This window comes from Giraffa tippelskirchi, chromosome 10 (assembly GCF_054371585.1).
Source record: "Giraffa tippelskirchi isolate mGirTip1 chromosome 10, T2T-mGirTip1v1.2.pri, whole genome shotgun sequence".
Taxonomy (NCBI): domain Eukaryota; kingdom Metazoa; phylum Chordata; class Mammalia; order Artiodactyla; family Giraffidae; genus Giraffa; species Giraffa tippelskirchi.
This window is the reverse complement of record NC_137284.1, coordinates 90,219,626-90,242,271: the sequence shown is the minus strand read 5'-3', so window position 1 is coordinate 90,242,271 and position 22,646 is coordinate 90,219,626. Positions and strand designations below refer to the sequence as shown.

General features: G+C 36.2%; 1 protein-coding gene across 11 annotated transcripts in view; it reads right to left on the bottom strand.

The window, feature by feature from the left end:
* Window positions 1-22,646, bottom strand: part of FAM185A (family with sequence similarity 185 member A) — a 142,130-nt gene that overhangs the window by 83,739 nt on the left and 35,745 nt on the right. For 9 of the 11 annotated variants that reach the window (XR_014067205.1, XR_014067207.1, XR_014067206.1 and 6 more), the window contains 2 exons: window positions 15,435-15,530; window positions 11,432-11,566 (listed from right to left, as the gene is read on the bottom strand). Coding sequence is in view for 8 of the 11 variants with exons in the window: in XM_081535811.1 (XP_081391937.1) it covers window positions 11,432-11,566; window positions 15,435-15,530 (231 nt within the window). In the remaining 3 variants the exon portion in view is untranslated. Of the gene's footprint in view, window positions 1-11,431; window positions 11,567-15,434; window positions 15,531-15,844; window positions 16,369-22,646 lie in introns of those variants that run through there. The other 2 variants (XM_081535813.1, XM_081535816.1) reach the window with 2 other exon arrangements.

Below are 22,646 nucleotides of genomic sequence, written 5' to 3'. Positions count from 1 at the left end.
TGGACTTTTGAGTACCAGTTTTGAAATCAAAATGAAACATAAACGTTTCTCTAAACCCAATAACTTGATCATATAGCTCTCTCTACAAAAGACTCCTGTCTTTATCTGAAATCTCTTTGTATTACCACTCTCATGGATTTAATCTAATATCAGAGACAACCTACAGATCCATTTGGGGCCCAATCTCACAGTGTACCATGTGCCACTCGCCAAAAGAAATCTGATTCTTGGGCTGTGAGCAGGAAATAAACTTTGTTCTTCAATTTGGTCCTTCCTGGTTTAGGAAACGGGCTAGAGTATAAGACATAACAACACAAAAAATAATTAAATGGGCTAAGGAGCTTCATAATAATGAATGAGGTAAGCATACATCTTCCTCATAGCATACATTTACAATCATAAGTTAAAATTTGATACATTTTTAAGTATAATAAAAATCTGTAAATTGTAAAGTAAAATATATTGCTAAAAAATGCTCATTATCTGACTCTTTAGCAATTAATAACCTTCTTGCTGGCAGAGGGTCTTGCCTTGATGATGATGGCTGCTGATTGATTAGGGTGGTAGTTGCTGAAGGCTGGAATGGATATGGCAATTTCCTAAAATAAAATAACAATGAAGTTTGCTCTGCTGACTGACTCCTCCTTTCACAATTTCTCCATTTTATCTGTTTGACACCATTTTATCGACAGTAGAACTTTCAAAATTGGGGCTAATCCTCTCAAATCTTGCTCCTGCTTTATCAATTAAATATGTGTGATATTCTAAATCCTTTGTTATAATTTCAACAGTCTGCTAGCATCTTCACCAGGACTAGATTCCACCTCAAAAATATCACTCTCTTTGCTCATTCACAGAAGCAATTCCTCAACCATTATAGTTTCATCATGAAACTGCAGTAATTTAGTCATATCTTTCTGTGCTCTGCTTATAATTCAAGCTTTCTTGCATTTCCACTGTATCTGCAGTTACTTCCTGTACTGAAGTCTTGAACCCCTCAGAGTCATCCGTGAGGGTTGGACTCAACTTTTTCCAAACTCTTTTCAATGTTGATATTTTGACCTCTTCCCATGAAATCAAATATTCTTAATGACATCTAGACTGGTGAATCCATTCCAGAAGGTTTTCAGTTTGTTTTGCTCAGATCCATCAGAGGATCACTATCTTTGGCAGCTAGAGCCTTATGAAATTTATTTCTTAAACAGTAGACTTGAAAGTTGAATTTACTCCACATCAACCTGGATGTTGTATCAGCAGGCAGGAAAACAATATTAACACCATTGTATGTCTCCATCACAGCTCTTAGGTGGCTAGGTGCATTGTCTGAGAAGCAATATTTTGAATTTTTTTTTTTTTTTTTCCTGAGCACTAGGTAGCAACAGTCGGCTTAAAATGTTCAGTAAACCATGTTGTAAACAGATGTGCAACAACAAACCCAGGACTTGCTGTTCCATTTCTAGAGTATAGGCAGAGTCAGTTAGGTTCAGTCGTTCAGTGCTGTTCGACTCTGTGACCCCATGGACTGAGGCATGCTCAGGTTTCCCTATCCATCACCAACTCCCAGAGCTTGCACAAACTCATCTCCATCGAGTTGGTGATTCCATCCAACCATCTCATCCTCTATCGTCCCCTTCTCCTACCGCCTTCAATCTTTCCCAGCATCTTTTCCATCTTTTCCACCTCTCATGAGGTGGCCAAAGTATTGGAGCTTCAGCTTCAACATCAGTCTTTCCAATGATTATTCAGGACTTTTTTCCTTTAGGATGGACTGGTTGGATCTCCTTGCAGCCCAAGGGACTCTCAAGAGTCTTCTCCAACACCACAGTTCAAAAGCATCAATTCTTCGGCACTCAGCTTTCTTTATGGTCCAACTCTCACAACCATACATGACTACTGGAAAAACCATAGCTTTGACTAAACAGAACTTTGCAGTCAAGTAATGTCTCTGCTTTTTATTATGCTGCCTAGGTTGGTCATAGTTTTCTTCCAAGGAGCAAGCGTCTTTTAATTTCATGTCTGTAGTCACCATCTGCATTGATTTTGGAGCCCCCCAAAATAAAGTGTCACTGTTTCCATTATTTCCCCATCTATCTGCCATGAAGAGGTAGGACAGGATGCCATGATCTTAGTTTTCTGAATGTTGACTTTTAAGCCAACTTTTTCACTCTCCTCTTTCACTTTCAAAAAAAGGCTCTTTAGTTTTTCTTTGCTTTCTGCAATAAGGGTGGTGTCATCTGCATATCTGAGGTTATTGATATTTCTCTGGCAATCTTGATTCCAGCTTGTGTTTCATGCAGCCTGGCATTTCGCATGATGTACTCTGCATAAAAGTTAAATAAGCAAGGTGATGAAATACAGCCTTGATGTACTCCTTTCCCAATTTGGAACCAGTTCGTTATTCGAAGTCCAGTTCTAACTATTGCTTCTTGACCTGCATACAGATTTCTCAGGAGGGAGGTCAGGTGGTCTGGTATTCCCATCTCTTAAAGAATTTTCCAGTTTGTTGTGATCCACATAGCCAAAGATTTTAGCATATTCAATGAAGCAGAAGTAGATGTTTTTCTAGAATTCTGTTGCTTTTTCTATTTTTTTTTAGGCCCACTTGCCTTCGCATTCCAGGATGTCTGGCTCTAGGTGAGTGATCACACCATCGTGGTTATCTGGGTCATTAAGATCTTTTTTGTATAGTTCTTCTTTGTATTCTGGCCACCTCTTCTAATATCTTCTGCTTCTGTTAGGTCCATACCGTTTCTGCCCTGTATGGTGCCCATCTTTGCATGAAATGTTTCCTTGGTATCTTAATTTTCTTGAAGAGATCTCTAGTCTTTCCCACAGAGTAGGTTGAGCATAATTCTCAAGCTGTGTAGGATTTTTGGTATGGAAAATGAACACTGGCTTCAGCTTTAAGTTACCAGCTGCACTGGCCCCTAATAAGAGAGTCTTCTGAAGCTTTGAAGCCAGACATTGACTTCTTTAGCTATTAAAGTCCTAGATGGAATTTTCTTCCAATATAAGGCTGTTTCTTCTACATTGAAAATCTATTGTTTAGAATAGTCACATTCATTAATTACCTTAGCTAGATCTTCTGGATAACTTGCTACAGTTATATTAGCATTTGCTATTTCACCTTGCACTTTTATGATATGGAGATGGCTTCTTTCCTTAAACCAAACTCTGTTAACTTCAAAGTTTTCTTTTGTAGCTTCCTCATCCTTCTCAGTCTTTGTAGAATTGGAGAGAATTAGAGATTTGCTCTGGATTAGGTTTTGGCTTAAGGGAATGTTGTGGCTGGCTTGATCTTCTATCCAAACCACTAAAACTTTCACCATATCAACAATAAGGCTGTTTCACTTTCTAATCATTCATGTGTTCACTGAAGTACCAATTTTAGTTTCCCTCAAGAACTTTTCCTCTGCATTCATAACTTGTTTACCTGTTTGGTGCAAGAAGTCAAGTTAGCACCCTATTTTGGCTTCAACATGTGGTCCTCATTAGGCTTAATCATTTCTAGCTTTTGATTTAAAGTGAGAGATATGCAACTCTTCCTTTCACTTGAACACTTAGGACTCTTCCTTTCACTTAGAAGTTCCTTCCTTTCACTCAAACTCTTCCTTTTACTTGAACACTTAGAACTCTTCCTTTCATTCTAAGAGTTCCTTAGAACTCTTCCTTTCACTTGAACACTTATTAGAGGCCATTGTAGGGTTATTTCACTACCCTATTTCAATAATGTTGTCTCTCAGGAAACAGGGAGATCAGAGGAGAGGGAGAGAGACAGGTGAGCAGCCAATTGGTGGAGCAATCAGATGACACAGAACCTTTATCAATTAAGTTCAGTGTCTCATAGGGGGATCATCATGGTGTCCCAGAACAATTTTAACAGTAGCATCAAAGATCACAGATCACCAAAACACATATAATAACAATTTTAAAAATTAAAATACTGTGAGAATTACCAAAATGAGATACAGAGACACAAAGGAAGCAAATGTTCTGGAAAAAAATGGCACCAATATACAAGCTCCACGCAGAATCGTCATAAAACTTCAATTTGTGAAAAACACAGTATCTGTGAAGTATCTACGTTTTTCAACCAAAATTTATTTAAGGCTTTTAATTCACTTGTTTGGTTTAAAATAGATCATTGTGGAGTCCAGGCCACTAAACTCTTCCCCCTGAATTACCGTGATAACCTGTTAATTATCATTAACTTTTCTTTTCCTTCCACCTGCCACTGTCCTTTCCAATATTTTCCCACTCAACATTCAGTAATCTTTCTTTTTTTGTTGTTATTGTTGTTGTGCTGGGTCTTCATTGCTGTGCAGGGGCCTTCTCTAGTGGTGGCAAGAGGGGACTACTCTTTAGTTGTAATGCATGGGCTTATCATTATGGTGGCATCTCTTGTTGCAGAGCACAGGTTCTACAGCATGCAGACTCACTAGTTGTGATGCATGGACTTAGTTGCCCCGCAGCATGTGGACTCTTCCCAGACGAGGGTTTGAATCCATGTCCCCTGCACTGCCAGGTGGATTTTAACCACTGGACCACTAGGAAGTTGTGATCTTTCTAATACACAGGTCCGATTATATGAACTCCAGATTGAAACCTTGCAGTGCCTTTGCAATGCATTTGTTATAAAAGCCAAATTAGCCCTCTATGATCTGATCCCTCTTGAACTCTCCAGCCTCCTTTTATACCACTGTGCCCCTCACTCGCTACACTCTACTATATTGAACTTGTCTTACTTCCTCAAATTCACAGTGCTAGTATAATTTAGACGTGCCACTTTCATGCTCTCACAGTACCATGCACATACCTTTATTACACCATTTATTCCACTTTATTATATTCATTGGTTTGTCTATCTTGCTTCACTAGGACATAAGCTTCTCATATGTCAGAGAGACCATGCTTTATTACCTTATCTTTGCACTCCTTATTTCTAGCAGTACCTGACTCAATAAATGTTTGTTGAGTGACTGACCAAAAAAGCGAAAATAGAGACGACAGGAGGAGGAAGAACTAGCATAGTAAAAGATAATATCTGTTTTTACATATATTAAGTTTGAAGTGGTACCCGTTTAGTGGAATGGAAATGGGCAAGAACTTAATAAAAGATATTGGGTCTGCAAATAATGATTTTATCTAATGACAGGACTACTAAGTATTCTTAGAGGATATAATGAGGTCTTTTTTTAAAGGCTGAAATGATGAGAATAGGCTTTTGGAAAGAACTTAGACTAAATCTAAATTTCAGAAATGCATGACTTTATGAGCTACAGAATGAAAAGTGAAAAAAAATTTGTAATTCAAACATTCTAACATGCAAAATAATTTGATTATGCTATCATTCAGAGCATTATTAAATAAATTTGTATTATTACTTTACATTAAGAGGGCCAAAAAAGGTTAACTCTATTGGTTCTTTATCAAATTCAAGATATCATATCACAAGAAATTGATTCTTACCACATTTAACACTTAAATTTTCATCAGATTTTCTCTGTGTAACCAAGAGTCTGACCATCAAGCACAGAGTTAATCTGAAATTGTACAGGTGTTATTTTTTACTACTGCTACACTTTTTGCTAATATTTTATGATTTTAAGACTGCCTTTTTAACTTTCATGATATATAAAATGAATATCTAAGACAAAAACTTGATTTTTGGGGGGGTCATTAAATAAATTCCTTTACTTTTGAGGAAAAAAATTCTCCCTCCCCCCAAATAATCTCTACTCTCTGCCAAGATTTAATATAGTGGCTGGTAATTATTGTGAAACTTGATCTCAAGAAGACACCCCACTGCCACCACCACGACCACAAATACTTCCTTTTTCTCAAGAATATCTCATGGGTAAGCCTGTAGCATACATGCATATACACACTTTCATTTCAGTGTCCTCTGCGCTAGAGACAAGATTGTGCAGCAGAAGGACTTGAGTTCACCTCTTCTCAAGAAAACACCAAAACCACAACTAACTGCTGAGCGATCATCAACAAAAAGATTCAAACTTACCAAAAATAATATTCTATACCCAAAGATGGAGAAGCTACAACAAGATGGTTTAAGAGGAGCTTTGACAATATAATCAAATTCCATATCGGCCAAGTGGGTGACTCACAAGTTCAGTTCAGTTCAGTCGCTCAGTCGTGTCCGACTCTCTGCGACCCCATGAATCGCAGCACGCCAGGCCTCTCTGTCCATCACCAACTCCCGGAGTCTACCCAAACCCATGTTCATCAAGTCGGTGATGCCATCCAACCATCTCATCCTCTGTCGTCCCCTTCTCCTCCCGCCCCCAATCCTACCCAGCATTAGGGTCTTTTCCAATGAGTCAACCCTTCGCATGAGGTGGCCAAAGTATTGGAGCTTCAGCTTCAACATCAGACCTTCCAATGAACATCCAGGATTGATCTCTTTTAGGATGGATTGATTGGATCTCCTTGCAGTCCAAGGGACTCTCAAGAGTCTTCTCCAACACCACAGTTCAAAAGCATCAATTTTGCAGCGCTCAGCTTTCTTCACCGTCCAACTCTCACATCCATACATGACCACTGGAAAAACCATAGCCTTGACTAGATGGACTTTTGTTGGCAAAGTAATGTCTCTGCTTTTAAACATGCTATCTAGGTTGGCCATAACCTTCCTTCCAAGGAGTAAGCGTCTTTTAATTTCATGGCTGCAGTCACCATCAGCAGTGATTCTGGAGCGCAAAAAAGTAAAGTCTGACACTGTTTCCACTGTTTCCCCATCTATTTCCCATGGAGTGATGGGACCAGATGCCATGATCTTAGTTTTCTGAATGTTGAGCTTTAAGCCAACTTTTTCACTCTCCTCCTTCACCTTCATCAAGAGGCTCTTTAGTTCTTCTTCACTTTCTGCCATAAGGGTGGTGTCATCCGCATATCTGAGGTTATTGATATTTCTCCCGGCAATCTTGATTCCAGCTTGTGTTTCTTCCAGCCCAGCGTTTCTCATGATGTACTCTGCATGTAAGTTAAATAAGCAGGGTGACAATATACAGCCTTGATGTACTCCTTTTCCTATTTGGAACCAGTCTGTTGTTCCATGTCCAATTCTAACTGTTGCTTCCTGACCTACATACAGGTTTCTCAAGAGACAGGTCAGATGGTCTGGTATTCCCATCTCTTTAAGAATTTTCCACAGTTTATTGTGATCCACACAGTCAAAGGCTTTGGCATAGTCAATAAAGCAGAAATAGATGTTTTTCTGGAACTCTCTTGCTTTTTCGATGATCCAGCGGATATTGGCAATTTGATCTCTGGTTCCTCTGCCTTTTCTAAATCCAGCTTGAACATCTGGAAGTTCACGGTTCACGTATTGCTGAAGCCTGGCTTGGAGAATTTTGAGCATTACTTTACTAGCATGTGAGATGAGTGTAATTGTGCAGTAGTTTGAGCATTCTTTGGCATTGCCTTTCTTTGGGATTGGAACGAAAACTGACCTTTTCCAGTCCTGTGGCCACTGCTGAGTTTTCCAAATTTGCTGGCATATCGAGTGCAGCACTTTCACAGGTTCACCTTTGAGGATTTGAAATAGCTCAACTGGAATTCCATCACCTCCACTAGCTTTGTTCGTAGTGATGCTTTCTAAGGCCCACTTGACTTCACATTCCAGGATGTCTGGCTCTAGGTGAGTGATCACACCATCGTGATTATCTGGGTCGTGAAGATCTTTTTTGTACAGTTCTTCTGTGTATTTTTGCCACTTCTTCTTAATATCTTCTGCTTCTGTTAGGTCCATACCATTTCTGTCCTTTATCGATCCCATCTTTGCATGAAATGTTCCTTTGGTATCTCTAATTTTCTTGAAGAGGTCTCTAGTCTTTCCCAATCTGTTGTTTTCCTCTATTTGTTTGCACTGATCGCTGAGGAAGGCTTTCTTATCTCTCCTTGCTATTCTTTGGAACTCTGCATTCAGATGAGAATATCTTTCCTTTTCTCCTTTGCTTTTCGCTTCTCTTCTCTTCCCAGCTATCTGTAAGGCCTCCTCAGACAGCCATTTTGCTTTTTTGCATTTCTTTTCCATGGGGATTTTCTTGATCCCTGTCTCCTGTACAATGTCATGAACCTCTGTCCACAGTTCATCAGGCACTCTGTCTATCAGATTTAGTCCCTTAAATCTATTTCTCACTTCCACTGTATAATCATAAGGGATTTGATTTAGGTCATGCCTGAATGGTCTAGTGGTCTTCCCTACTTTCTTCAATTTAAGTCTGAATTTGGCAATAAGGAGTTCATGATCTGAGCCTCAGTCAGCTCCAGGTCTTGTTTTTGCTGACTGTATAGAGCTTCTCCACCTTTGGCTGCAAAGAATATAATCAATCTGATTTCGGTGTTGACCATCTGGTGATGTCCATGTGTGAGTCTTGTCTTGTGTTGTTGGAACAGGGTGTTTGCTATGACCAGGGCGGTTTCTTGGGAAAACTCTATTAGCCTTTGCCCTGCTTCATTTTGTACTCCAAGGCCAAATTTGCCTGTTACTCCAGGTAGCTCTTAACTTCCTACTTTTGCATTCCAGTCCCTTATAATGTAAATGACATCTATTTTGGGTGTTAGTTATATAAGGTCTTGTAGGTCTTCATAGAACTGTTCAACTTCAGCTTCTTCAGCATTACTGGTTGGGGCATAGACTTGGATTACTGTGATATTATAACGGTTTGCCTTGGAAACAAACAGAGATCATTCTGTAATTTTTGAGATTGCATCCAAGTACTGCATTCTGGACTCTTTTGTTGACCATGAGGGCTACTCCGTTTCTTCTCTGTTTCTTGGTCCTGAGACAAGAGCTGCCTATAGATACACTCCTTGACACGGCCCTGCCCACCAGAGTGACAAGTCTCAACTCCACCCACCAGTGGGCAGGCCCCAGTTCCACCCACCAGAAAGCCTGCCTAAGACCTTGGGCCAACTTCACCTCCCAGGAGGCAGATACTACAACCAAGAAGAACTACAATCCTGAGATAAACAAACCACAAACATGGAAAGTTAGACAAAATGGGATAGGAGCAAAATATGTTCCAGGCAAAGGAATAAGATATAACTATAGAAAAACAACTAAGTGAAATGGAGATAGGCAAATTACCTGAAAAAGAATTGATAGGAATGATAGTAAAATGGTCCAAGATCTCATAAAATGAGTGGCATACAGACTGAGAGGATACAAGAAAGGTCAATAAAGAACTAGAAGCCTTAAAGAATGGAGATGAACAATACAATAACTGAAAGAAAAAATACACTAGAAGGAATCAAAGCAGAACAAATGAGGCAGAAGAATGAGTAAATGAGTTGGAAGACAAATTGGTGGAAATCACTGCTGTGGAACAGAATAGAGAAAAAAGAATGAAAAGAAATAAAGACAAACTCTGGGACAATGTTAAATGCACCAACATTCACATTATAAGGGTCCCAGAAGGAGAAGAGAGAGAGAAAGGAAGGAAAAATATTTGAAGGGATTATAGTTTAGATTCTGTAACACAGGAAACGAAACACTCAAGTCCAAGAAGTGGAAAGAGCCCATTACAGGATTAATCCCAGGAAGAACATACTGAGATACATATTAATCAAACTGACAAAAATTAAAGAGAAAAGATTAAAAGCAACAAGAGAAAAGCAACAAACAACATATAAGAGAATCCTCATATGGTTATCAGCTGATTTTTTCAGCAGAAACTTGGCAGGCCAGAAGGGAGTGGCATGATACATTTAAAGTGATGAAAGCGGAAAAACCCACAACAAAGAATACTCTACCCAGCAGGGCTCTCATTCAGATTTGATGAAGAAATCAAAAGCTTTATAGACAAGCAAAAGTTAAGAGAATTTGGCATCACCAGGTCAGTTTTGAAACAAATGCTGAATGAACTTCTCTATGTGGAAAAGAAAAGGCCACAATTAGAAACAAATTACAAATAGGAAAGCTCACCAATAAAGACAAACATAAAATAAAGATAGGGAATCATCCACACACAAATATGATATCAAAACCAGCAACCGTGAGAAGAGAGTGCAAATGCAGGATATTGGAAATGCATTTGAAATTAAGAGACCAGCAATTTAAAACAATCTTGCATACATATACATATATATATATATATATATATAATTATATCAAAACCTCATGGTGATTTCAATGTCTTTCTCAATTGCACTCTGGTAAAATGTAAAGGAGAAGTTCACTGGCATTACTTATTACTTTTTTTACTATATAAATGTATTATCCATACCATAAATATTTTTTTAAGTAGTATCAGCTATCAGTATAGCCAAATGTAATTAAAAAAAATGTGGAAAAACTTCACACATTTTTGGAATTAAGAATTTGTCAAACTAAAAGATCAAGTTTACAATGTGCATAATACCACACCAAACTCCTATTTATTTATTACAATTATACAAAGTTAACTTCATATCTTACAATATAATATATGTGTTTACAGTTCAAACTGAAGAACACAAGTTAGAACTATGTGAATCCACTTACACACAGATTTTTTAAAAATAATACATATGACATTACTACATGATCTGCAGTCTGTTGAATCTACAGATGTGGAACCACAAATATGGAGGACTGACTGAAAAATTACAGGTGGAATTTTGACTTTGCACTGGGGTGGGGGACCAATGACCACAATTTCCCTGTTATTCAAGGGTCAACTGTAGTTGATTTTTAGGACCAAGAATTAGAAAGCAACTATGCCAGAAAAAAAAAAAAAAAAGGATTTTTGGTTATAGTAAAAAACACAGAAAATAAAATTTACCATTTTATTTTGTTTTTTATTATAATCAAAAATCAGTCATTTTATAAAATTATAATCATTTTAACTATTTTAAAATTTACAGTTTAGTAGTGTTAAGTATATTCACATTGTTGTGCAATAGATCTCCAGAACTTTTTCATCTTTCAAAATTGAAACTTTATACCTGCTGAACAACTCCCCATTTTCCTATTTTGATTCTTTACATATCGCATATAAATGTAATCAAACATTATTTGTCTTTTTGTAACTGGCTTATTTCACTTACTGTAGTGTCCTCAAGGTGCACTGATGTTGTAAGCATATAACAAGAGTCCCTTCCTTTTAAAGGCTAAGTTTGCACACTCATGTTCATGACAACATTATTCACAGTAGCCAAGAGGTAGAAGCAACTCAAATTTATATTGATGGATGAATGTACAAATGAAATCTCTTTGATAGGAAAGTTTTTAAAATCTACTTTATCCAACGACAGGACTAAATGCCTGCAATTGTATTACTAATAAGCAGCTGGAAGAAAAATGTGTCAAACATCACTATGTGACAACAGAAAAGAATAAAAGACTAAAGCTGCAGTTAAGTATAGCATATTTCTACTTACAGATGGACAATGACTATTCATCTTACATAGTAAAATGCAGTCTCCTTACCAGTAATTATCACACCATCATCTCTATGAGCTTCATTCATTTCTTCAACATGGACATCTGAGTTCACATCAATCTCTTTCCCTGATAACTGTAAATAAGCTTGAAGAGAAGATGCAACCTTGACAAGAATAGAGCCTGTGATAAATTTAAAGGAGAGCTTATTTAATGCAAAGAAATAAAAAGTACTGGAGACTATTATAAAAATTATTTAAAGAGCATGCTGCATTGCTCCCAATAGTCTGTCTTTACTCATCAGTATATTTGATTTAAGTAGCAATACCTTTTCCTCACTCTCAGGTGGTCAGCATCTCTTATTCCCAAGGCAATCACAGTATCTTTTGTCAAGAATATGAGCCACTAGGCCATCATGAACTACTATTCCTTCTTTTGCCAATAGTCTTAGTCAGCTTGTCCAATACCAGAAAAGTGAGGAGTTTAATAGACATGCAGCTTATAGACAGAATTTACCATTAATTGAGCATTTACTAAGAGCCAGACACCTTCATTACATTATCTTTTAATTTCCCTCTCAACTTTATGAGGTATTATTGTAATCCCAATTTTACAGGTAAGAACTTGCTCAAGTTTCCACGACAGCTATTGCTAGAATCAAGATCCATTGCAATGACAGCAAACCAGTGCTCTTAATCACTGCAGTGTTTCATACACTGCTACCTCATTTTATCACCAGACTTGTGATCTCACTGATCACTATAACACAACTAGAACCCTGAGCTCTTATGCTTTCAGTAGTACCTTGTTTGTGGAGGAGGGGAGGGTCAATAACAAAAATTTTAAAAGGAATATTTAGATTTCAACTCACTAATGTTTCTTTTAATAGATTATAGACTTCTTTTGGGGTACCTGAAGCAAGACACTCAATTTTATTTCTACTACAATCTTACCAAAACAACAACAAAACACTTGTTAAGGAGAAGTCATTTTTCAAAACAATTACATGGGTTGCAGTGAAAATTCACCAGTACATTCTTGTTTCAAGAGTTTTCTTTCTCCATTTCTTACATAGCAAATAAATAAGAGGCCCTTCCCATAAAACAGTAACCTCATCTCTGTCCACAAAGAAGGTCAGGATGACAACTATTGTGAATGTTGTAAAGATTTCTTCTAGAAGGCTTTTGTTTATGGGTCATTGTGTGCTTTCCAGTTTGGTTAACATCAGCTTACGCTTCCCTAAGTAATTCTGTATCTTCTCAGCCTTTCTAATGGGAGCTGGAAATATGGAGTTAAAACTGATGAACTTTAGTATTTACTCCTCAAAAAGGGAGGAACAAAGCACATTACTACAATTGGTTTATCTTATTTAAAAAACAAATTGCTTCTCAGAGTTTCAATGTCAGCTACTTAAATAGGAGCTGCCCATAAAAACATATTATGAGGGCTTTAGGAAAACTCAAAATAAAAGCAAACTAGGAAAATATAAGGATAAATAGAAGATACATGTTCTTCTACCAAATATACTTTAAAATGTAGAAAATAATGGATTTTAAAAACTTTTCTAAAGGTTTTAAAACTTTCAATACATCAAATGTGATAATTATTTTTTTCTGTTCTTAAATAAAGGGACTGTAAATCTGTGGGAGTCTTAAAAATGTTAAATGATGCAAAGAGTTCTATCCTTATCTCTCCACACCCTTAAAGAGCAAAAACTATCACTATCAAAATTCCATTCCTATCTGTGAATGAAGTCTCACAATTTCTGAAAGCTCTACCCAAAGTGTCAACCTCTTTCCACTTCAAAAACTGCTTCATGGCTACTGACATCAATTCTATTTTTTAAAAATTAAAAAGTGAATACTAACGATAACATCATTTATTGAAGGGATATTACATGGTTAAGGTTAAAGGCATTATCAAGGAAAAATTTTAAGTGGAAAAGTCAGTACTCAGATGCGACTCTGACTCTCAAGCCTCAACACAGCCTTTTCAAATGAATTCATAAGGTCACCATGTTAACTTTCATAGGAAGAGAGGAAATAAGCATTGTGACAGTTTTTTTCATTTGGCAAAATGACTACAGGGACTGAAAGGACAGTGGAGGAGACTCAAGTGGCTGGCTCTTAAACCCTGCAGCAAGACAGTGGCAGAGCTGGAAAGGATTCCAGATGTCTTTACTAACTAGTAAGCAACAGAATTGTGAAAACTTTCCATCACTCTGGAAAGTTAGTGCTCCCAAGTCTAGTGAGAATTAAGAGACCTAAATTAAGATAGAAAACTTTGTTTCCAGTTATCTTTACACTCCTGCCAGTATCATGGTCCCAATAGGAGAAAACATAAAATTGTAATTCCAATCAAATCTTGCACTATCATGTGCTATTTCAGTAAGTTACTGGGAAAACAATCCAAATAATAGTTAAAAATACTTCAAGCGGATGAAGATTAACAATGCTTTTTGTTTGCTTTTACTTTTTTGCCCATTCATACAAAATAGTAAATGATTTCCAAGTAAGAGCTATCCAAAACTATATTTTTACTCTGTTACTAGTTACATTAAATGTAGTAATGGTTTTTCTCCTTGGGTCTTCACAATAGAAGAATGCAATTATATGAATTTTTTGACATTTACAAAATATCCTAAATAGTATTATTGAAGCTCTTAGAAATTTAGTGAGAGCATAATATTATCTTATTTAAAAGGAAAAAATGTGATCTTGAGAAATCAAATAATACCTGTGTATCAGCAATAACTTCAGTTTCACAAGTTTATGCTTGTAGTTTTATTTTGATACTGAGAAGAGAGCCTCAGTGAACAAAAAAAGTACTAAACCAACATGACAAAGAAATTACTAACAACAGGAACAACTGGTCTCTATGGAGGTGTTTTTCCTTGTTATAAACATAGCCATGTTCTGGCCTATATGCAAGAGCTTCCAGATTTTCTCTAAAAAAATTTTTATATAGAGGTATGGTTCTTAACCTTCCGAACCCAGATCACTTAAGCCCCTAGAGCCAAGCTACAAGTACCCAAGTCACTTATCACCATGTATGTGTACATCTATGTGCATGCATGCATACAAAGACTTGTATATTCAGCCTTCAGGTGATTAAAAAGTAAATAATTTTTCATGAAAGACTTGAACTCTTAGAATAAGCTATTTGTATTAGAAATAAGATTACAGAAAGAGACACATCATAAGTCTGATACTACAACAGTCCCCAACCTTTTCAGCACCAGGAAAGATTTTGTGGAAGACAAATTTTCCACAGACCGGGGTCAGAGGGTGGTGTTTCAGGATGATTCAAGTACATTCCATTTATTGTGTACCTTATTTCTATTATTATGACATTGTGATATATAATGAAATAATTATACACTCATCATAATGCAGAATCAGTGGGAGCCCTGAGCTTATTTTCCTGAGATGAGGCCATAACACAAGGGATGGGGAGTGACTGTAAATAGAGATAAAGTTTTGCTCACTGGTCTTTTGCTTACCTCCTGCTGTGCAGCCCAGTTCCTAACAGACCAGGGACCACTACTGGTCTGTGGCCCAGGGGTTGGGGACCCCTGCTACAAGAGACTTAGTTAATAATCACTTTAGCGGACCTTCTTGGTGACACATTTATTTCAGGATCATACCTTTAAAAGTATTATTCTAGCATAATGGCCTGAGAAAGTCTTCTTACAAGGGAGCAGGAAAGCTACCAAAATAATGTATAAGAACTCTTTCCCTCCAAACAGTATTTATTTCACACATTAAACTGAAAAATTCCAAAATAACAGTCAATAAATTACAACATTTTTGTTTGTAATACAAAAAAAAAAAAAAAAAAAGATAGTCTTCATGGCCATCTATTCCAAAAGTTTCAAAGATCATTGGTCTAGAGGGCCAGTATTCCAGTCTTTAAATCAGGTTCTAACAGAGAAAAATTTTATTGAAATCTCTGTCAGTATAGATAAGATAATTTGACCATCTGTTTCCTGAATGTTACATAAAATCTTCCTGATATCATATGTCAAAATAAAACATTCCACTTGGCTAACCTTTATGGACTTTCAATTCTACTTTTCCCAGTTGGCTGACATAAACATCTATGGCACCCTGCTGAGCCAAGGCATTTAGACATCCAGAAGACGAATCTAGGAGGAAGAAAGAACCATAAGCATAATCATTCTTAACCGAGTAACTGGAATTATAAACTTGAAATAAAAGGCTCTACTTCAGCATTAGGATAAGGAGCTAAGAGTCCTGAAGGCTTTCTATTTTCCTTGTAACCATACCATCTTTTGCTTTAAAAATGAAAACAGAATCAGAGGTCTACAAATCTACACTTAGGTAGCTAATAAGAAAATCCCTATGTCTGCAGTAACCTACAAAACTTAACTCTAAACATGTTTAATCTAAAACCCAATTCATAGGAAAGATATTATGGAAGTAATGACAACCCAAACCATTAAGCATCATTGACATATTTAGTTTATTATCAACTTTCAATATTTACTAAAGAATTCTATCTCACATACAGTCACATAGAAGTAGTAGCAAAGTTAATAAAAATAAAAACTCTTATATTTTCTTTTAGCAAATGAGCTAGTACTAAAAAGTGCAGCTAACAGTGAAAGACTACATTACATAAGGTTTTGTTGCATTTCTTAGAGAGATGCGGAGGGGAAGGAATGACATGAAAAAAGGGTGAAGTTTATTTATATCTAAATATTTCAAGTTTGGGGAACTGAACAGATTATCTTTAAGTCAAGGGAAGAAAATCATAATTAAGGTGGTCCTGGTTTGACACTCAGATTTCCCTTTGTTATCACTGAACCCAGTTTTCAATCATCCAACGTTTCAAGTTTCAGGGAATGCTGGCAGTCAGATAAAGAAGTAAGATAACTGTGGTGAAGAGTCCGTGCTGTGTAGCTTCTCCTTTTTCGTCCTTTCCCACAGCAACAGAACTTTGAGTTTTTCTATTTGATTGTCCTGAGAAGATCAAAGCATATTTTTTAGAGAGATCTTGTAAAAAGCATATTTTATTAGGTGCTTTTATTACTTCAGGGTAGAAACAAATTAGGGAGTATGGGGAAAATAATGCCAAAAATTATACACTTTTTACAAAATGTGAAGGAAAAAAACAGGAACCATCATTCTTCTTTAAAATAAATGTTTAAGACTTTAAACAAAGACAAAAACTTGTGAATAAATAGTTTAAAATGTGACTTCAAGATAATTTATAATAATTTATCTCTAACCTATACTCTAAATGCCATTTATCAGATCCAATGTATTTAATTTTTAAGTGTCACAAGTGAACACTGAAGTTGGGAATTTAAGCCACTGGAGATAAATGACATGGAGTAGCTGGACAAAGATGAATCTTTCTCTCCTCAGGTACCAAGAGAAACTCCTATAACAACTTCTTCAATCAATTCAGTTCAATGCAGTCGCTCAGTAGTGTTCAACTCTTTGCAACCCCATGGACTGCAGCACGCCAGGCTTCTCTGTCCATCACCAACTCTCAGAGCTTGCTCAAACTCATGTCCATCGAGTCAGTGATGCCATCCAACCATCTCATCCTCTGTTGTCCCCTTCTCCTGCCTTATTGCATCCTAAAGAAAAACTTCTCACTGCATCCTAAAAAATCCAAGTAAAAATATATCATGGTAAAAAAAAAAAAGTAAACTACAAAATGTGTATTACCCCAAGCTGAACAAAGTAAAATATTTGAAACAATATTTAATTTCTTGCTTTTTCTAGGAGGAAACCCACAGGATTTTTATATAGCTCATCAGCAATGCTTTTCACTTCTTTTTCTCTTCACATGGGACATAAACAACAGCTAAGTAATTATCACTTAACCCATTAATAAATTATACACTCATGTTATCAGTCTTGAGCTCTAATGTTGGCCCACCCACTGGAGGCTGTCAAAAAAATTAAAACTCAAGATGTATTTTCAAAAGAGAAAGCAAAGGTAATATTTTAAAAGCTGTGTAACAGCAACTCATTCCAGTATTCTTGCCTGGAGAATCCCATGGATGGAGGAGCCTGGTAGACTACAGTCCACCGGGTTGCAAAGAGTTGGACACGACTGAGTGACTTCACTTTTCACTTTAATACAAATGAATGGAACTAAAAATTAATTACCAAGAGTCAAATTAAGGCTTCATTCATAGAATTTCATTTTTTGGAGATTCACAAAACAGAGAAATTCTATTATAGATCTTGGAAGAAGCCTTAAGGAAAAAAGCGTTAGAGATTAAGTGAACAAAAATTACTAGTACAGACACTGACTGGAATAAATAAAATCCCACAGAGAGTTTTCTATCACCACAACTTTGGAAAAAGATTTTGTTCATCTGACAGAGACCACTGAGTCTTCCTGGAAAATCACACAAACAAAAGGGAAAAACTGATGTCAGCTACCAGCTAACACTACATATAACCAAATAAATTGTAATAAATACTCTGCTATTAAGCAAAGAATAACAACTAAGCTCAAAAGGCTAAAATTCCAAACTTTTCTATTTTCTTTCAGATAAAGGGAGAATTCTCTTGAAATTGTTCAAACACATTCAGAAAGTTCTTCTTAATTTTTATAATTTTACCTTGTTTCAACATGCAGATAATTAAGGAACAGCAACACAAAAGATAATGATTTCTGCAGTTTGATTCCTATACTTCCAAAGCTACACTAATTTCAAGAACAAGGAACAAATTTTATATACAGGATGTAAAGGATTTGCAAAGGCAGAATTTTAAGGTCACTTTGAGGAGAATTTTCAAAATTAATGTCCTTCCCCTAGGTATTCTATGTTAGGAAGGTAGCTTATAGCAGGCTGAGCTTATAAGAAACACACAAGGCAACTGCTACTACCAGCCCCACCTCAAAACAAAAAACTATGAAAATATCCCTTTTTAAAAGATATAATTTCCAGTATACAGCTTCTGGCAGTGCCTTCCAAAAGAGGGAACATAGAACAGGAAAAGTAAGGCTGGGTGAGCAACTTCTATTCCACCATTATCTACTCTCAAGCTCTGCTTTCTCCTACTGACTTTTTTAAAATGGAAGATGACCAGATATTCCAGAAGAAAGATACTATTTTTAAAAATATAAGTCTAGGGAAAATTAGGATTTTTATATACATAATCAATTTTTTTTCTAGAACTTCAGCTTCTAAGAGCACTCTATATGTATTATGGAAATTAGGAAGAACAGGGTTTTGGTATGTAGGTTAGAATGTATATACAAAATCCAAGTGACTGAGGCCATTACCTAAGAAGCTGATCAATTATATTATCTAAAGTAGATTTAAAGGACCATAATTACACATATTCTTCCTAAAAGGAATCATGGAGATAACACAATCTATTTTCCTGAAATCAAACAATACAATACCTGTATCATCTTTAGTGTTTTAATATTCCAATTTGATAATATTGTATAGCCTTTTCTCTACATCCATTCCAATATTTTGAAACCTCTGGTAGACTAACAAATTTCCTTCTCAGGTACCTAAATCACTTTTTGTTTCTTTGTAATTGTTTTGCTTCTACTGATCTCAATTTCTCAAAACCCAAGTTATGAAGTGACTTTAATTGGGTTGTCATGATTTGCTGAGCTGCCTCAACTTTGTCCAACAAATCTTCTGATTTAAGGAAAGCAAAAATCAACCAATCAAGAAATTTCAAATAAACATTACCCACTTGTCACCTTTGGGATTAAGGTAACAGACCCAACATTTCTCCAGAATCATAACAACAATGGTCTTTAGATTCTATAGCAGGGTCATCAAATTACAGTCCACCTCTTCTTATTATTAATAAAGTATTATTGGAACACAGACACATCCATTTGTTTGTATACTGTCAATGGCTGCTAGCATATCAAAATGAGAAAGCTGCAGTGTTCATACACTATTGTGGCTCACGGAGTCCAAAAATTTTACTATCTGGCTCTTTACAGATAAAGTCTACTGCTCCTAGAGCAAAACATTTTAAGAAAATGAGCTTCCATCCCCACAAAAAAACCACAATGTTAAATTTGATTCTATTTAAGACAAAGATTTAGCAATTTAGTAAAATCAGTTCTTTTTTCTAAGACTTCAGTAATGTAGACAGGTACACAACTCTTGCTTACAGAAATGAAAAAAATTGTTGTCTCAGGGCAGTTCTGACTATTCATTGACCCTGATTGTTTACTATTTTCTAGCACTAACAGAGTTGTTTCCATCCAATTTATTAAAGTGAGAAACAGCACATCACCAAGTAAGTAACCAGGACTATAATGACTTGCATAAAGATTATGTCAGCTTATTTGTTTATATATTTAATCTTTTACACAGTATGCTCTTATTGAACAAAAAATGAGCAATGCTGATTTTTGACTTACAAAAGAGCTCCAGTGGGCTCTTGATGAATTGTATGGCATCTCCTGCTCTGGTTGTCAGTAAAAATGGGATGTATTCCCACAAATCAGTGACTTAGGTCCAGATATATTCAAAGGAAGAAACCTGTAACAGGATCCAAACAACTTTGATTTCTATATAAATTCTGGATGAAGTCTGCTGTGCTCTCCTCTTACTTCACTCTCATCCTCCTTCCCTCCCTTCTTTTTTCTGACTCAATATGAAAGCATATTTTGAAATAATAGTACAATGTTTTACAATGTTTTTCATTTAATTAAATGTCAGGAATATCCTTCTATAATGTATACTACAGATCTAAGTAATAATATTGTTAAAGGCTGAAGAACATTCACTTTATGACTGTATCATACTACACTTAGTTATTCTCTTACTGGGAACAACCTAAAATGTATACTTTCTTTTGCTATTAAAAATAGAGATGATATATACATACATCATGTATATATCTTTATATCCTCATGTATATATCCTTATATCCTTACCAGACTATCTCCTTGAGATAAAGTTCTAAAAGAGGAAGTTCTAGAACAAAGCAAATGTAGATGCTTCCAATTTTATACATTGACAAACTGACCTATATAATGACCAATTTAAATCTGAATTAACAATTGATGGGAATCCCTGTTTCACCCTAACTTTCCCAACAATGGATATTATCAATGTTTTAACTCGTGACGGTTTATACTTAGATGCTTTTGATTAGCAGTAAGGTGGGACAACACTGTACATGTATATACAGTATTTCTTCTGTGAACTGCTTGTTCATGTTTATCCATGTTCCCATCCCACTAAGTGTTCCTTTTCCTCTCATCTGTTGTACACACATATGGACAGAGATTATATATGAATATATATATTCAACTTCATTTTATAAGGATAGGGTAATCCTAATAACAAAACCTACAGAGATTTTACAAAATAAAAAATCACAGATCAGCATTCATCATAAACATGAATATAAAATCCTTGACAAAATATTAGCAACTGGGCTTCCCTGGTGGCTAAGCAGTAAAGACTCTGTCTGACAATGCAGGGAACATGGGTTCAATCCCTGGTCTGGAAAGATACCACATGCCTTGGAGCAACTAAGTCCATTCATCACAACTACTGAGCCTGTACTCAAGAGCCCACAAGCCACGACTACTGAGCCCATGCACCCTGGAGCCTGTGCTCCACAACAAGAGAAACTACTGCAATGAGAAACCCGCACACAACAACTAAAGAGTAGCCTCCACTTGCCATAACTGGAGAAAGCCCACATGCAGCCACTAAGACCCAGCACAGCCAAAAATAACATAAATAAATAAATAAATCTTAAAAAAAATAAAATTAGCAACCTCAACCCAACATCTATAAATAGGATCAATTCAGTTCAGTCGCTCAGTCATGTACAACTCTTTGCGACCCCATGGAATGCAGCATGCCAGGCTTCCTTGTCCATCACCAATTCCAGGAGCTTGCTCAAATTCATGTCCACCAAGTCGGTGATGCCATCCAACCATCTCATCCTCTGTCGCCCCCTTCTCCTGCCCTCAGTCTTTCCCAGTTTCAGGGTCTTTTCCAATGAGTCAGCTCTTCACATCAAGTGGCCAGAGTATTGGAGCTTCAGCTTCAGCATCAGTCCTTCCAATGAATATTCAGGACTGATTTCCTTTAGGATTGACTGGTTTGATCTCCTTGCAGTCCAAGGGACTCTCAAGAGTTTTCTCTAACACCACAGTTCAAAAGCATCAATTCTCCGGCGCTCAGCTTTCTTTATGGTCCAACTCTCACATCCATACATGACTACTGGAAAAACCATAGCTTTGACTAGACAGAACTTTGAAAGTCAAGTAATGTCTCTGCTTTTTAATATGCTGTCTAGGTTTGTCATAGCTTTTCTTCCAAGGAACAAGCATCTTTTAATTTCATGGCTGCAGTCACCATCTGCAATGATTTTGGAGCCAAGGAAAATAAAGTCTGCCACTGTTTCCACTGTTTCCCCATCTATTTGCCATGAAGTGATGGGGACTGGATGCCATGATCTTAGTTTTTTGAATGTTGAGTTTTAAGCCAGCTTTTTCATTCTCCTTTTTCACTTTTATCAAGAGGCTCTTTAGTTCCTTTTCACTTTCTGCCATAAACAGGATACTACCTCATGATTAGGTATGGTTGATCCGAGTAATAAGAGGTTAGTTAACATCAAAAATCAATGCAGTTGATCATTAATAGAGTAAAAAAAGAATAAAAAAGCAATCATTTCAATAAATACAGAAAATACATTTGACAAAATTCAACATCCATTCAAAATCAAAGAAAAGAAAAAAAAAAAAAAACTTTCAGGAAACTAGGAATAAAAAGAATTTCCTCAGTCTGATAGAGAGTATCTGTAGAAAGCCTGCATAGCTAATATCACACTTAAAAGGGAAAACATTGAATGTATTCCCTCTAATACTGGATACTATGATTGGGAACAATCTGCCACTATTATTCAATATTGTGCTGTAGAACCTACCTAGCCTAATAAGGCAAAAGAGAAAAAAAGGAAAACAGATTGGAAAGAAAGAGATAAAACTGTATTAATTTGAAAATGGAATGACTGCCTACCTAGAAAAGAATTCTGGATTCTAAAAAATACACTATTTAGAATAAATAAATAAATTTAGCAAGGTCACAAGAAACGTAGTCCACGAATAAAGGTCAGTTGTATTTTTTTTATATACCAGCAGCAGACTATTAGAAAATGAAATTTTCTAAAATTCCATTCATAATGGGGGCAAAAAAGCAAATTTAACCAAAGATATCTCAGACCACTACACTGGAAACTATAAAACAAGATAAGAGAAATTAAAG